The sequence below is a fragment of the Bufo bufo genome, chromosome 2 (genome assembly GCF_905171765.1).
Source record: "Bufo bufo chromosome 2, aBufBuf1.1, whole genome shotgun sequence".
Classification (NCBI taxonomy): domain Eukaryota; kingdom Metazoa; phylum Chordata; class Amphibia; order Anura; family Bufonidae; genus Bufo; species Bufo bufo.
Window position 1 is genome coordinate 283,117,779 of NC_053390.1, and position 17,986 is coordinate 283,135,764.

Consider the following 17,986-nt stretch of genomic DNA (forward strand, 5'->3'; position numbering starts at 1 on the left):
CACGTTCACAGTGACATGCATATATCTAAAAACAAAACTTTATTCATATAAATTACTAAATGAATACAGCTAGATCATTTTTATCATTTAAACCCAAAGGTCCTGTAGCATTTGTTTTAATTATCCAAGAGGCCTCCTTCTGCAGTAGGTGGCGATGACTATTGCCTCCATTTTTCAACATTCCCACTACTTTTATACCTGTGCATGTGAGGACACTACTGTCCCCCCCATGTGCTTCTCTCACATGTTCGATTAAAGAGGACCTTTCATTGGTCCAAACATTGTTAAATAAGAATCATAACATATACAGCGGCGCCCAGAGATCTCACTGCACTTACTACTATCCCTGGGCGCCGCTCCGTTCTCCCGTTATGTCCTCCGGTATGTTCGGGGATTTGGTTATAGTAGGCGGAGACTTAGGACTCTTGGTTATAGTAGGCCGAGTCTGCCCTTGTTCTCCTGGGTGTCTCCTTCTCCTAGGCTGTAGCGCTGGCCAATCGCAGCGCAGAGCTCACAGCCTGCGATTGGCCAGTGCTACAGCCTAGGAGAAGGAGACCCCCAGGAGAACAAGGGCAGTCTCCTCCTCCTATAACCAAGTCCCCGAACATACCGGAGGACATAACGGGAGAACAGAGCGGCGCCCAGGGATAATAGTAAGTGCAGTGAGATCCCTGGGCGCCGCTGTATATGTCATGATACTTAGTTCACAATGTTTGGACCGATGAAAGGTCCTCTTTAACCCCTTAAGGACACGGCCATATTTCACCTTAAGGACCAGGCCATTTTTTGCAAATCTGACCAGTGTCACTTTAAGTGGTGATAACTTTAAAACGCTTTGACTTATCCAGGCCATTCTGAGAGTGTTTTTTCGTCACATATTGTACTTCATGACACTGGTAAAAAATCTTTAAAAATTGCACATTTCCAAGTTTCAATTTCTCTACTTCTATAATACATAGTAATACCTCCAAAAATAGTTATTACTTTACATTCCCCATATGTCTACTTCATGTTTGGATCATTTTGGGAATGATATTTTATATTTTGGGGATGTTACAAGGCTTAGAAGTTTAGAAGCAAATCTTGAAATTTTTCAGAAATTTTCAAAAACCCAATTTTTAGGGACCAGTTCAGGTCTGAAGTCACTTTGTGAGGCTTACATAATAGAAACCACCCAAAAATGACCCCATTCTAGAAACTACACCCCTCAAGGTATTCAAAACTAATTTTACAAACGTTGTTAACCCTTAAGGTGCTCCACAAGAGTTATTGGCAAATGGAGATGAAATTTCAGATTTTTTGCCAAATTTTAACCCATTTTTTCCACTAACAAAGCAAGGGTTAACAGCCAAACAAGACTGTATCTTTATTGCCCTGACTCAGCCGTTTACAGAAACACCCCATATGTGGTCGTACACTACTGTACGGCCACACGGCGGTGCGTAGAGGGAAAGGAGCGTTGTGTGGTTTTTGGAGGGCTGATTTTTTTGGACCGTTTATTTACACCGTGTCATGTTTCAAGCCCCTCTGATGCACCCCTGGAGTAGAAACTCCCTTAAAGTGACCCCATTTTGGAAACTACGGGATAAGGTGGCGGTTTTGTTGGGACTATTTTTAGGGTACATATGATTTTTGGTTGCTCTATATTACATTTTTGCGAGGTAAGGTTACCAAAAATTTAAATTCTGAAATTTCATCTCCATTTGCCATTAACTGCTGAGGAACACCTAAAGGGTTAATAAAGTTTGTAAAATCAGTTTTGAATACCCTGCGGGTGTAGTTTCTTAGATGGGGTCACTTTTAGGGAGTTTCTACTCTAGGGGTGCATCAGGGGGGCTTCAAAAGGGACATGGTGTCAATAAAAAAGGCCATCAAAATCGGCCTTCCAGAAACCATGTCGGTCCTTTCCTTTTGCGCCCTGCCTTTTAGTGATACAGCAGTTTATGACCACAAATGTAGCATTTCTGTAAACTGCAGTATCAGGGTAATAAATAATACATTTTGTTTGGTTGTTAACCTTTGCTTTGTTACCGGAAAAAACGGATTGAAATGGAAAAGTGCCAAAAATAGCTGTTTTTGCACCGTTTTTAATTATTTTTTTGGACCGTGTTAATCTGGGGGGTTAGGTCATGGGGTATTTTTATAGAGGAGATTCTTACGGACGCGGCGATACCTAATAAGTCAACTTTTTTACAATTATTTCGGTTTTAGACTATATTATCCTTTTTGATACCCCAAAAAAAAATTTGTATCTCTAAAGTCTGAGACTTTTTTTTTTTTTTTTTTAGCCGATTGTATTAGGTAGGGGCTCATTTTTTGCGGGATGAGGGGACGGTTTTAATGGCACTATTTTGGGGGCTTTATGACTTTTTGATCGCTTGCTATTAAACTTTTTGTTATGTAAGGTGACAAAAAAAAATCATTTTTTGCAGCTTTTTTTTTGGGACCGTGTTAATCTGGGGGGTTAGGTCATGGGGTATTTTTATAGAGGAGATTATTACCGACGCGGCGATACCTAATTCTTATACTTTTTTTAAATTATTTTAGTTTTACAAACTTTTTGAACAAATTTTTTTTGGTGTCTCAAGTCTGAGAACCATAGTTTTTATCGATTGTCAGTGGCTAAATGGAAAAGGGGATTATAAATTTAGTACTCCATGGAAGTGTGGTACTCCCTGAAGCAACCAATAATGCAGAGGCCCGGATGATCGGGGCACGTGTCACATTGAGTAGTGGTGTCCTTCCGTATCCCCCTCCTGTGACACACTCTGCACTTTTTTTGGGTCCGTCCCTTCTTTCCAGTATAGAAACATAGAATGTGTCGGCAGATAAGAACCATTTGGCCCATCTAGTCTGCCCAATATACTGAGTACTATGGATAGCCCCTGGCCCTATCTTATATGAAGGATGGCCTTATGCCTATCCCATGCATGCTTAAACCCCTTTACTGTATTTGCAGATACCACTTCTGCAGGAAGGCTATTCCATGCATCCACTACTCTCTCAGTAAAGTAATACTTCCTTATATTACTTTTAAACCTTTGCCCCTCTAATTTAAAACTGTGTCCTCTTGTGGTAGTTTTTCTTCTTTTAAATATGCTCTCTTCCTTTACCGAGTTGATTCCCTTTATGTATTTAAAAGTTTCTATCATATCCCCTCTGTCTCTTCTTTCTTCCAAGCTATACATATTAAGGTCCTTTAACCATTCCTGGTAAGTTTTATCCTGCAATCCATGTACTAGTTTAGTAGCTCTTCTCTGAACTCTCTCTAGAGTATCTATATCCTTCTGGAGATATGGCCTCCAGTACTGCGCACAATACTCCAAGTGAGGTCTCACCAGTGTTCTGTACAGCGGCATAAGCACTTCACTCTTTCTACTGCTTATACCTCTCCCTATACATCCAAGCATTCTGCTGGCATTTTGTGCTGCTCTATTACATTGTCTTCCCACCTTTAAGTCTTCTGAAATAATTACTCCTAAATCCCTTTCCTCAGATACTGAGGTAAGGACTGTGTCAAATATTCTATATTCTGCCCTTGGGTTTTTACGCCCCAGGTGCATTATCTTGCACTTATCCACATTAAATTTCAGTTTCCAGAGTTCTGACCATTCTTCTAGTTTTCCTAAATCCTTTTCCATTTGGCGTTTCCCTCCAGGAACGTCAACCCTGTTACATATCTTTGTGTCATCAGCAAAAAGACAAACCTTACCAGCGAGGCCTTTTGCAATATCACTTATGAAGATATTAAACAAAATCGGTCCCAGTACAGATCCCTGTGGAACCCCACTGGTAACATTACCTTGTTTTGAATGTTCTCCATTGACTACAACCCTCTGTTGTCTGTCACTCAGCCACTGCCTAATCCACTCAACAATATGGGAGTCCATGCTCAATGACTGCAGTTTATTGATAAGTCTTCTATGTGGGACAGTGTCAAAAGCCTTACTAAAATCTAGATATGCGATGTCTACTGCACCTCCACCGTCTATTATTTTATTCACCCAGTCAAAAAAATCTATAAGATTTGTTTGACATGATCTCCCTGAAGTAAACCCATGTTGTTTTTCATCTTGCAATCCATGGGATTTTAGATGTTCCACAATCCTATCCTTTAATAGGGTTTCCATTAATTTGCCTACTATTGATGTCAGACTCACTGGTCTATAGTTGCTCGATTCCTCCCTACTACCTTTCTTGTGAATGGGCACGACATTTGCCAATTTCCAATCTTCCGGGACGACTCCTGTTACTAATGATTGGTTAAATAAATCTGTTAACGGTTTTGCCAGCTCACCACTAAGCTCTTTTAATAATTTTGGGTGTATCTCATCAGGCCCCTGTGACTTATCTGTCTTCACCTTAGACAGCAAACTAGAAAGTGTTGGCCAGGGACGATCCTGGCGCCTACAATTCCCGAGGTACTCCGGCCTGCTCTTTCCCGGTCAGAAAAGATCAGGGCCTTGAGGACTGCCTCATAGAACTGCAGGAATTTCCCTGTGATCCCAGCGCACTGGAACAGTACAAAAGAGTTGTACATGGCAACCTGCACCAAGTAGACCGCAACTTTTTTGTAACATGTCCGCGTTTTGCACATGGCGTTATATGGCTTGAGGACTTGATCAGAGAGATCAACTCATCCTATATACCGACTGTAGTCGACGATACAATCGGGCTTGAGGACCGTTGCCGCGGTACCTCGCACAGGGACAGGGGTGATGCCGTTACCGTGAATTGTGGACATCCCTCTTGTCCTTATATCTGACCAACAGCAGGTTTCCACTGGTAAGGGCACGGGTCCCACCCCTGGGGATAGGTACCTGGAGGGGGCGGGCAGGGAGGCCGCGTTGATTTTTCCGCACAGTCCCACAAGCGGACGTGGATCTGGCGGCGAGGGACTGGAACAAGGGGATACTAGTATAAAAGTTATCCACGTACAGGTGGTAACCCTTATATAGCAGTGGGTGTATAAGGTCCCACACAAGTTTACCGCTAACACCCAGAGTGGGGGGACATTCTGGGGGTTGAATACAGGAATCTCGCCCCTCGTACACACGAAACTTGTAAGTGTACCCTGAGGTACTCTCACAAAGTTTGTACAGCTTCACACTATACCTCGCCTGCTTTGAGGGAACATACTGGCGGAAAATGAGTCTCCCCTTGAACGCAACGACAGACTCATCAACCGCGACCTCCCTTCCAGGTACGTAGGCCTCCAAAAATTTGGCCCCGAAGTGATCGATGACCGGCCTGATTTTGTACAGGCGGTCATAGGCAGGATCACCTTGGGGGGGGGGGACATGCTGCATTATCTGCATAATGCAGGCATTTCCGGATGGCCTCAAACCGGGAGCGTGGTCATAGCCGTACTGTAGAGTGGGGTCTGGTAGAGGACGTCCCCACTTCAGTACAGCCTGGCACTAGGTTTTTTGACTAGGCCCATGTGCAGCACGAGGCCCCAAAATGTCCTCATCTCGGCTGCACTGACCGGGGTCCAGCCACCAGGCCTAGACAAAAAGGAGCCCGGGTTTTGAGCGACAAACTGTTGGGCTTACAGGTTCGTCTGCTCCACCATTAGATTTTTTAGTTGGTCACTGAAAAAATGACTAAAAAAGTCGTATTCAGTGAAGCCCACTGTGTAAATCTGGATTCCTGGTTGTCCAACAAAATCAGGAATCGCGGGCTCAAAGTTCTCTGGGGTACACCAGCCAAGTTCACCTGCAGGGGGCTCAGATGGACTGACCTGGTGGGCCGGAAAACTAGTACGAGCCCCAGCGCTGCTCATCCTAGGGTGGGCCACAGGGTCCCTAGCATGGGGGTCCCCTCGATCCGCCTGGCGGCGTCTCCGCTTCCGGATGACAAAAGGAACGTGGGGTCATCCTCGTCCTCACTGGGGCTCTCGGACTCGGAGGCAAGGAGGGCGTATGCCTCCTCGGCCGAGAACGTCCGGCGGGCCATGGGGGAGTGTGTGTCTGCGTGTGTGTGTGCGTGTGTGTGGGGGCACGGGTGTTCCCGGACTTTTCCCTAAACCTAAAAGGGAAAAATAACAACAACAAAAAAGAGCCCAATAAGATGTGAAAAAGAAAAAAAATATTCTAACTCACTGATCAGCTGTCAGAAGCTGATCAGCGGTGGGGTGGGCGATGCACTCACAGTGGCCGGACGCTAAAGAGTGCCGGCCACTGTGAGTGTACGCAAAAAAATAAATTTAAAAAATTTTAAAAATAAAAAATATTGCGCCCCCCAAAAAAAGGGTGATGGGGGGGCAAGGGGGCAAGCTGCAGCACCCCTGGGGGGGTCTAGAGTTACACATCTGTGCTGTGGACCCCAGACACCCTAAGAGGATGATGCAACACTAAAAACCTTAACTTTCCCTAAAGCCTCCCTGCCTGAACTAAACCTTTCCCTACCCTGTCCCTAACCTACCTTTTAGTGCCAGATGGCACTGTGGAGGATCGAAAGAGGGGGTGCTGGGCACAGATCAGGGGGTGCAATCTGGAGATCGGGCAGCAGGCTGCTCAATCTGCGTAGTCCAACGGCCGAATGGAGGAGGAGAGGAGAGAACGGGGGAGTTAACCCCCGCCCACCCGTGCAGCCAATCAGAAGAGATCCTGTGAGGTGATGTCACCATCACCTCACATGATCTAAGGATGGTGATTACTGGTGTATTATCACACCACCGATCACCATCCTGTTCCGGGTTATTGGGTCACCAGAGACCCGAATAACTCGGAAATGCAGCAAACGGCAGGTCTGAATTGACCTGCGGTTTGCTGCGATCGCCGATGCGGGGGGGTCACAGGACCCCCTAGGCATTGTGCCAGAGTGCCTGCCGAATGAATTTGGCAGGCACTCAGTTCCGATCACCGCGCGGCGGTGATCAGAACTACACAGGACATACGGGTACGCCCTGTGTCCTTAATTACCAGGACATCAGGGCGTACCTGTACGCCCTGTGTCCTTAAAGGGTTAATCTTGGTAAACCTATCCCTGTTTTTATGGATTTTTTTATGTTCTCTGAACCTTACATAAAGGCATCTTATAGTTTTCCCTATATAGAACCTTCCACATGGACAGAAAATCGCATAAACCAGGAACTGTGTTTTACATGAAATAAATTGCCTTACTACGTGCTTCACTCCTCCAATATTCAAATTCCTAGATTTTATTATGTACCTACAGGCTGTACATTGGCCACATTTACAATTTCCCTATGGGATTCCCTTTTCTAGCCAATTTTCCTTTCTACTCTCAAAGTTGGTATGTACTATCTTGTTTTGACTTTATCAGACTTCTCCTGAAACTTACTAGTGGTGGATTTCTTGTTTTTTCCTTCAAATCCTCATCATATGCAAGGAGATGCCAAATATTCATAATGGCTTTTTTATGTTCATCGCCATTGGTGTGTTTAAATGTGAACACTGCTCTCTCTACCTTCCCTTTTTTGTTTTTAGTATCTCTCCTTTCTTTTTCTTCATCCGCCTGTACTGTTCTCAAAAAGGATTCTGGGGTTCTCCTGACTGATGATGGTTGAGATGCCTTTTGGTGTTGACAGCTTTGAGATGCAAGGCAGGGTTCCTGGTCAAGATACCTACACTTTTCAGAGTGTTAGTACTGCAGGAAGCAATGAGGAGGCCGTTGTGCAGCAGAACAGTTCTTTACTGAAGAATTCATATGCAAACGGATCAGGACAGTTTTTAGCATGCAGTGGACAGGCAGTTGGTTCACAGAATTCACTTTCCACAGATGTTACAAGTTTCACGGCTGCACAGGTAGTTAATAGGCCAAAGTATTTCTTTCAAGTAGTCTTCCTCACACTATGCTTCTCTAGCTGACCTGTACTTAAAGAAGTTGTCTCACTTCAGCAAATGGCATTTATCATGTAGAGAAAGTTAATACAAGCCACTTACTAATGTATTGTTATTGTCTATATTGCTGCTGGATGGATTTATTTTTAAAAAAAATCACAGAAATAAGATAATAATGCACTTAGTAAAGTAGATGCAAGCATTATATATGGACAAAGTCTCAGATATTATCATATCAGAGTGAGGACTTTGTCCATATATAATGCTTGCATCTACTTTACTAAGTGCATTATTATCTTATTTCTGTGATTTTCTTCAATTATATGGCCAGGGACATCCGCAAAATTGTATATCATACCGTGCAGGATGTTTTTATCTTAGTTTTTTCTGTGATTTTTTTATTTATTTTTTGGATTTATTTTTACATTGTATTATACACTGCTCGTTTCCAGGGGTTATGGCCACCGCTGCAGCGGAGATACAAGGTGGCCGGGACAGGAGCTGCTGCACATGCGTGCCTATGCATGCTACCACAGTCCCGACCACCTAAGAGGCCAGTGCTATTTTCTATAGAGAGCAAGCATGGCCACATCTGCTGGATTGCAGGGTGGTCATGGAAGTCGTGTACCGGGGTGGGCTCCCCAGGATACAGCAAAGTCACGAACAAGGAAAACAACTCTGACACCAGCTCTTGTAGAACCAGCTCTTGTAGAAAAGACTTTGCTTTACTGTTATGAGATATCAAACACACTCCCAAATGCAGTAAGCATAAAATCAGATTACATACACTCAGCCCTGTGTTGCACAGCATGGCGCCCTACGATGGTAGCCGGAAAACTCTTGCGCAATTTACCTACTGCGAACAGAGCTAACTCTGCCTCACCATACCTGTTATTACACTGAAGAACAGGAACAATCGTGTGTGTGTGTGTGAGATATAGGCTAGCCCACGGTGCGACACAGCAGCTTACAATCTTACCAGACTATACAGTACTATCCCCTTCCCTTTTCCCTAAAACTGGTAATGTGGCACGTGCCTAATATACAGTATATCACTCCCGATAAACACGCTGGGGTAACTGGTGATTATGGTGAAGTCCTTTCTGTTCTCCGGAGCGAACCAAAACTTTAACTGATAAGTCTTTGTGATAAACAAACAGCAATTCTTGGTAGCCTGCCACTCAGCAACACTAACTAACTACCGGCAGGTTTCATCTCAGTCTCTAGTATTTAGGCGCCAATCTTATATTAAGGTGCGTGCACGCTCTGTCTTACCGACCCGGGTTTGCTCCGCCTCAGCTGGGGACTGCAAACTGAACAAAGGCTTATCCAACACACGTGCGGTACCGCAGGGTCTGTTGCTTTGCTCTTCAGCTCTCATCAGCGATCCTAGCAGCTGTACTCTTTCTCCTGGACAGGATCTGGGTCCTTGACACGATCAGCTTCACTTGGCTGCAGTCCTGGTTGCGAAAGGGTGATTCCATGCTAGGATGTTAATGGATTTCTTCTCTCACACATTTTTCCAGTCTGCAACTAAAATGGACACCAGCTTCCTTCCTCTAGACACACAGCTCCACCTCCTATGAATATTTAAATCTGAGCAGTCTGTTTAGCTGTGTGAGGAAACAGCGGCCTCTTGTGGTCAAACAGCAAAATAACAGTGTTCATGCAATAAGAGCTGTTTCACAATCTCACAGTCATAACACCTGGAAACAAGCATTGCATAAAGTGATAGAAAAATTAATTAAGCCAGCAAAGGAAGCAATATGGACAATCACAATACATTAGTAATCTCCTTGTATTAACTTTGTCTACATGATAAATGCCATCTTCTGAAGTGACAACCCCTTTATGCATCCAAACATGGGGTGTAGCATTTCTCATAAAGCAATGCAATGCAAACAGGGCGGTCCTCCTAACGGCAAGCCAACTCTCTGCACAGGTTGATGTGAGATGTGGGCAGTGTACTCACACATAAGGCCAATCTGCAGTGTGTGTGTACAGGCATCAGAGGAATACTCCTGAATACAGAGCGATGGATACTTAGTGGTCTTCTTCCGACAGTAATTCTACAATGGTGGTAACTCTACACTCCCTCTTTGCTCTCCTTTTACTTGCCTGCTTATGTAGGTTTTCTTTTGCTGCCTTGCCCTGGTTGGTGTCTGCTCCAGGACAGTCTGTTGAGTCAGGACTACATTTTTGCATTAGTTCTGTTTGCAGGTTAACCTGACCTCACTGACTCACTAGAATTTTTTCTCCTCTCTATACATATTGATGGTGACACCAGCCCCAACTAGTAGTGGCTGTGGATATGGCCTATCAATACCTTGTGCATATACAGGCAATGTAGAGATCTACGTAAAAATACATTTATAACTCTTTCTTTTGCAGTTTGCAGTGTACCGCAGAAGGACATCACCGTGAACCTGTCACCATCCTGAGCAACAGGTTGGTAGCTGTTTGAGGGCCTGAATCCTCATGAGAGGTTTCCTTTAAGAAAACTGGCAGCTCTTTCAATAAAGCTATAAGGAGAATATGAGGGAAGTATGAGGTATTTAACTGAATCCTCACTATACAGATGGTAATGATAGCAGGTTAATGGTTTACTGTTGGGTAAATGTATTCTATTGTTTTCTATTTTCCCACTAAAATACTAAGGCCCTGATTTATCAAGATCAGCGCAGCACGTAAGCATCTGCGCTGCCAGAGGAGACATAATTTAGGCACATGTATTGTTATAAATGACATGCCTTCTCCAACAGTCCATGTGCCAGAATGAAATGTATGGCACCTCGAAGCTGCCGTAGATTTCGGTCATTGTTTATTTCAGTTTCTGGCATAAATGATGATGAATGTGCCAAGACTGATCGCCCGCCCCCACCCCACCCTCACCACGCTCACTTATAGGAAACTGGTGAGGGCAAAGTAAAAATAACATTTCCAACAAAAAAAATTTGCTTTTTCAACTTTTTTATAAAAAGTCATAAGGGAATGATAAATTTCCCCTGAGTTTCCTGTTAATGTTGAACAATATCCTGTATCTTTTCTAATAACAGATATTTTATGCCCAGAAGTGATGGATTCCCAAGATGAAACTCCTTTTCACTTTGTTAGTCCACTAAAGGAGAGTTTAGCTCTCTCCAAGCTGGCTGGTACCCAAGTCCTAATGAAACTGGAAAACATTCAACCAGTAGGGTCCTTCAAGATACGGGGCATAGGACACTTCTGTCAGAAGGTAAGATGGTCAAGAAATGCCACATCCTGGTTCTGGTAGAGTGCTTTGTTGACTCTGAGTTTAAAGGGGTTTGTATGAAAATACAAAAAAGATCTTTTTTTCCCTCCGAAACAGCACCACTCTTGTTTATGGGTTGTGTCTGGTATTGCAGATCACATGAATGGAGCTGAACTGCAAAACCAAAATGTCACAGACCTCACTCACTGCTTTCATTCAAGGCCCTCAAACTTGTCGTGTCCTAATCCTGCTGACAGGTGAAGAGATCATTTAATATGATGATTATGATACACTTCAAGACTAGAGGCTTTCTACCCAAAACATAAAGAAATGCTCATTAGTAAGTTAGAAATTAGTGGAGGAGCATTAATTGTCCCTTTTTTGCAGATATTGGCATGTTTCTGATTTGTAGCCGCAGCCAACATTGCATAAGTTCCGTCATATGGATCAATTTGTCAAATCTAAGAGAAAATTAACGTTTTTTTAAATTAGTTTCATTACTATTATGTCCGTAAATAACAAAAACCCAGTTACTAACACAATTTTATGTTTTGAATGAAAAAAAAAACAAAAAAACACTTGTCTGAGCACATTATCAGGATTGGTTTGTCCACCTACATTCTTCCCTTTTATCAGCAAATGGAAACAAAAGGAAATGGGCTGACCATTTTTTAATTTCTATTTCCTCAGGGTAGGCCATCACTAACTGATCAGCGGGGGTCTGACACCCTGCGCCCCCACCAGTCAGCTGTTTGACAATACCTTCCGTTCCGGAAGCAGACAGCTCAGTCTACTTTAAAGAGTAGAGTAGTATACTGACGAGCTCAGTCCACTAAAATCACTACTAACCTTTGCGCTGCTATCTGCACCCAAAATGCACCTAATTTAGGTGTATTTCCGAATAGTAAATACCCCATATATATCAATCTGTTCAGCATCCTGCTCTATAACATGCTCCCTGCAGACTGAATTGCGTTTTCATGGTGAGAGGTTCACTTTAATGATGATAATAATAATAATAATAATGATCATCCTACTTATCATCATCTTTATATAGCACCAACATATTTAACAGAACTTAAGGCCTCTTGCACACCACCATATGTACAGTATTTGGCCTCTTGCACACAAACATTTTTTTTCCCGTTTCCGTTCCGTTTTTGCGGATTCCGTTTGCGGTCCGTATGCGGAACCATTCATTTCAATGGTTCCGCAAAAAACCCCGGAATGTACTCCGCATGCATTCCGTTTCCGTATTTCCGTTCCGCTGAAAGATAGAACTTGTCCTATTATTGTCCTCAAATAACGATCCGTGGCTCCATTCAAGTCAATGGGTCCGCAAAAATTACGGAATGCATACGGAACACATCCATATGTCATCCGTTGTTTGCGGATCTATGCCCACTTTGCCCTTGTGTATACTGTTAAAACACATTACTGTACATTACATTAATGATTAAAAATGTTATGTTTCTGTTTGCGATCTGCAAACAACGGATCGCATACGGAAACCATACAGAGATTTTTTATGGTACTACGGAACGGAAACTAAACGGAAACACAACGGAAACAAAAAACGGAACAACGGATCAGTTAAAAACGGACCGCAAAATGCTGAAAAAGCCATACGGTCGTGTGCAAGAGGCCTTTTTCTGTAATTTGCGGTCCATTTTTCACGGATCTGTTGTTCCTTTTTTGTTTCCGTTGTGTTTCCGTTCCGTATTTCCGCAAAAACATCTCCGCATGGTTTCCGTTTGCGATCCGTTTTTTGCGGATCACAAACAGAAACATAAAATTTGTAATTATTACTGTAATGTACTGTAATGTTTGTAAACAGTAAACACATGGGCAAAGTGGGCATGGATCCGCAAAATATGGATGACATCCGTATGTATTCCGTATGCATTCCGTATTTTATGCAGACCCATTGACTTGAATGGAGCGACGGAACGTTATTTACGGGCAATAATAGGACAAGTTCTTTCTTTTAGCAGAGCGGATATACGGAAATGGAATGCACACGGAGTACATAAATTTTTTGGGCAGAACCATTGAAATTAATGGTTCCGCATACGGACCGCAAACGGAATCTGCAAAAACGAAAACGAAAATAAAATACATTTGTGTGCAAGAGGCCTAACACTGATTATCAGGGATAGTGCATTCTACAGAACTGGAGATGGGAGTGAGAGGTTCTTATTATGGAGGATGTCAGTCTTAGAACTTTTTTTTTCACTTTCGTGTGCATGTAGCCTATCTTGTCCGTTTTTCACTGACAGACTGCCCCCATACAATGGAATGGGTCAATTTTTTACATCCGTTTCTCAGAAAGGCATCAGTGAAATAAATGTCCGTTAAAAATGTCCGTTTTTAATGGACATTTATTTCACTGATGCCTTTCTGAGAAACGGATGTAAAAAATTGACCCATTCCATTGTATGCGGGCAGTCTGTCAATGAAAAACGGACAAGATAGAACATGTTCTATTTTTTGACATCCGTTCTTCACTGACAGTCAATAAAAACTGCTGTGTGAACAACCCCATAGACTACCATTGGTCCTAAAACAGACTTGTGATAGCCGTTAAAAAAGTGTATATCACATGGGTCAATTTTTAATGTCTGTTTCTCAGAAAGGCATCAGTGAAATAAATGTCGGTTTTTAACTGACTTTTTTTTCACTGTCGTGTGCATGTTTAGGCATCTTGCACACAAACTTATTTTTATTCCGTTTCCCTTCCGTTTCTTTGCGGACCATTCATTTCAATGGGTCCGCAAAAAAAACGGAAGGTACTCCGTGTGCATTCCATTTCCATATTTCCGTTCTGCAAAAAAATAGAACATGTCCTATTGTTGTCTGCATTACGGACAAGGATAGGACTGTTCTATTAGTGGCCAGTTGTTCCGTTCCGCAAAATAAGGAATGCACACGGGCGTCATCCGTATTTTTTGCGGATCCGTTTTTTGCAGACCACAAAATACATTTGATCGTGTGCAAGAGGCCTTAGATCATTATCAGAAAAGAGAGCATGGGTAGAGTGGTAGATAGAGATGAAGAGATGAGGGAGGTACATACTGATAGATAGATTACTGTTGCTATATTTACATGAGATACAAAGAAATATTTCACTTTATACACAAGTACATATTGCAGTGACCCAGCACATGTTATGGTCAGTTGCACACAGTTAATATCAACTGCTTCATTCACTGGGAAATGAAACACTTTTGTCTAATTTCAAGTATTTTTTTGTTCTGCAGTTGGCAAAGGAGGGATGTAGGAAATTTGTCTGCTCTTCAGGTAACCAAATACCAACATTTCTAAATACCATATATGAGATAATCAATAACATAACTACAATATGTTCTACAATATTCTCTGTAAGCCCACACCAAAGCCCTTGTGCACAGATTTATTTCATATCTCATGTTCTTAAATATCCCATACATATCTGTGTAAGATCATTGACTCCTTTTATTCTCCCTCATCCTAGGTGGGAATGCTGGATTAGCAGCAGCATATGCCTGTAGTAAACTGGGGCTGCCAGCCACTATTGTTGTCCCTGAACGTACCCCTGAAAAAATCATATGTAAACTGCAGGAATTGGGAGCAGAAGTGGTGGTAACTGGAAAGGTGAGCAAATGAGTGGAAATAGGGAAATATAGTAGAGGAAGAAAACAAGGTGTAATATCAATGGACAAGAAAAATTTCTAAAATATAAAGAGACGGCAGTCAGATTGAAATATTGTATCCTCCGAAGGGATTGTCTCAGCAGTACCAACCCTTCTTTGTATAAAACTGGTCTGTCGCTCAACTGATTGCTATGGATTTGACTTTTTTTAAGTGGTGTTGATCAACTGTTAAAGTTGGTTTCCCAAGTCACTGCCCATAAGAGAGTTTCTAGTCTTTAAAAATGATCTGCAAATAGTTTACATGCAGTAATATGTATCACTTATGAAATGACTGTACTGTGTATCTAAAAGAGATCTCACATGCAGCCACTTGACCATGCTCCTATTGTTTAGCTGCTGCTCGTGTGACCTCCTATACCCTGATCACTGTGTTTCACATGCTGGACAGCAGATCATATGATGCTGAGTGAGCAATAGAGAAGCAAAGCTATTTCTCATTAGTAGCTAGTGGGAATAGGAAGTGATTGCACCATTGCTTTACACCTAGGAATAGAAGGGCATGCAGGTAGATTTTAACAGTGACAGTGTCTGTAAAAGGGGAAGAAGTATTATGGGAACTGTCGCTCTTTAATTCTGTCCTCAGCAAGCCCAGGCAGCATCAAAACAAAGGTGCAGCACATAGCAAGACAATTAAAATGATAAAACCTATTTCTGAATTATAGTAGCATCACCTGATGAGTTTTCCCACACACATATATTGGTGTTTTTATACTTTTTTTTATGTTTGGAAAACCCATTAGAGTGTTTCAAGAAACATCTGAAATATAATGATCATGTGGGCATGCAGCCATATGTGTAAAAAGTCACACAAACGTTTGCATGACATTTGTAGTTTGTATAATGAAATTGATCTCCGATAGGTTTGGGATGATGCTGACGCCCACGCTCATTGCCTGACTGACACACCAGGCTCTGTATATGTCTCTCCATTTAATCACCCCTTGCTTTGGTAAGTAGAGTGAAAAACAGTAGATCAGTAGTTCCCAGGCTTTCAGCAATAGGTCCATGCATATTATTTCCATACTTATACTTTCTTACAGATGCTAAATATGTAAATATTTGATGCACTAAAGCCAATATTTTATTTGAAACTTTCTAGAACAATTTAAAGAGCTCTGAAACAAACTATTGCTTAATTGTCTTGTATTCTACTTTTTCTAGGGAAGGTCACTCCAGTCTTATATTTGAACTGAAAGCTTCTCTTGGGAATCAAAAACCAGGAGCTTTTGTGGTTGCAGTTGGAGGTGGAGGCCTCCTGGCTGGGTTGGTTGAAGGAATTGTCAAGGTGGGCTGGTCTGATGTGCCAATTCTTGCCATGGAGACTTTGGGTGCTGATTGCCTGAATGCAGCCCTCCAGGCCGGGAAATCAGTGACATTACCTGACATTACTAGGTGAGATATCATAAGAGAGAGACAAATCACCATTACCATAGCTTGCTACAATTTGTCAGTGTAGAACAAATGTTGCCATCTAGCTGGTTCAGCAATGAGGTTGCATAACCTTATTGTAACCTTGGTTCAGTAATCAAGTTGCATAACCTGATATATTCCTTCGGCAATTCCCAAGGCTTGTTGGAAAGTCAGATCTTGACTCATAAGGAGTCACTTCTAAAAGGTGGCGCTGGTGAGATGATTCTCTTTCTTGGGAGATACCTCTTTGCACATTATACCATGATCAAAGTGGTTTTCTGCTGAAAATGACCAATTTTCACACATTAGGTCACATAGACCTCCTCTAATTACCAAAACCAAGAGTCACTGCAATGATTGGCTTGCTAGTCCATATTGATAACAGCTGATCATGGATGTTACTGGCAGCGGAGCCCACTGTGAATAGCTAATTGTCAGGGGACATTTCATATGAAAAGGGGCTGGGGACAACCATAAATCAATATTATGATTGGCATATATATGACCATATTATAAGCATATGCCATCACACATATTTTTTAACACAATCTGTATTCATTTGAAAAGAAATCTTGCTTCACGTAATCAGTGCTGCATGAAATCTGAGAAATTGCATCCTTGTACAATATAATTGAATATGTAACAATATGCGTATACTTTTCCCTGCTTAACTACTGACATGGTAGAAAATACATATACTACGTATAATACCTGTATGGAACACCATATTTAAATCATATGGAAGTGCATGGAATGCTTACAACACCTGTACAAATATACAGAATATATAGCACCATAGGGAACAGATTGCCAATTGGTTCTCAGGAGTCCTAACCATGTAACATACAGTATCCTATACTTGTCTTTAAAGTATAGGATACAGAATTGCTTTGACTTTAGAAAAGAGCGTTTTTCCAGTGTAAAGTGATGGTTGGGTAATAAATTGAATAAATAGATGAAAACTCTGTTTCTACCAAGTAATTCCCAATTGAAGAAATAGATAGAAGGAACATGGATAATGTGAGTGTGAACTAAGCCTTAAAGATACAGTAATTCAGAAGAGGGGTCACCAGGGCCGCCATATACTATAAGCCCAAGACACTATGATAAAGATATATACAGTGGGATGCGAAAGTTTGGGCAACCTTGTTAATCGTCATGATTTTCCTGTATAAATCGTTGGTTGTTACGATAACAAAAATGTCAGTTAAATATATTATATAGAAGACACACACAGTGATATTTGAGAAGTGAAATGAAGTTTATTGGATTTACAGAAAGTGTGCTATCATTGTTTAAACAAAATTAGGCAGGTGCATAAATCTGGTCACCACAAAAAAGAAATGAAATCAATATTTAGTAGATCCTCCTTTTGCAGAAATTACAGCCTCTAAACGCTTCCTGTAGGTTCCAATGAGAGTCTGGATTCTGGTCGAAGGTATTTTGGGCCATTCCTCTTTACAAAACATCTTTAGTTCATTCAGGTTTGATGGCTTCCGAGCATGGACAGCTCTCTTTAAGTCACACCACAGATTTTCAATTATATTCAGGTCTGGGGACTGAGATGGCCATTCCAGAACGTTGTGCTTGTTCCTCTGCATAAATGCCTTAGTGGATTTTGAGCAGTGTTTAGGGTCGTTGTCTTGTTGAAAGATCCAGCCCCGGCGCAGCTTCAGCTTTGTCACTGATTCCTGGACATTGGTCTCCAGAATCTGCTGATACTGAGTGGAATCCATGCATCCCTCAACTTTGACAAGATTCCCAGTCCCTGCACTGGCCACACAGCCCCACAGCATGATGGAACCACCACCATATTTTACTGTAGGTAGCAGGTGTTTTTCTTT

General features: G+C 42.1%; 1 protein-coding gene across 9 annotated transcripts in view; it reads left to right on the plus strand.

The window, feature by feature from the left end:
• SDSL (serine dehydratase like) overlaps positions 1-17,986 on the plus strand; it is a 101,474-nt gene that overhangs the window by 75,613 nt on the left and 7,875 nt on the right. For 2 of the 9 annotated variants that reach the window (XM_040416631.1, XM_040416633.1), the window contains exons 2-7: positions 10,200-10,256; positions 10,880-11,043; positions 14,301-14,340; positions 14,534-14,673; positions 15,593-15,681; positions 15,894-16,124. In XM_040416631.1, coding sequence (XP_040272565.1) covers positions 10,885-11,043; positions 14,301-14,340; positions 14,534-14,673; positions 15,593-15,681; positions 15,894-16,124 — 659 coding nt within the window. In that variant the 5' untranslated portion in view covers positions 10,200-10,256; positions 10,880-10,884. Of the gene's footprint in view, positions 1-2,480; positions 2,502-10,198; positions 10,360-10,864; positions 11,044-14,300; positions 14,341-14,533; positions 14,674-15,592; positions 15,682-15,893; positions 16,125-17,986 lie in introns of those variants that run through there. The other 7 variants (XM_040416632.1, XM_040416636.1, XM_040416630.1 and 4 more) reach the window with 6 other exon arrangements.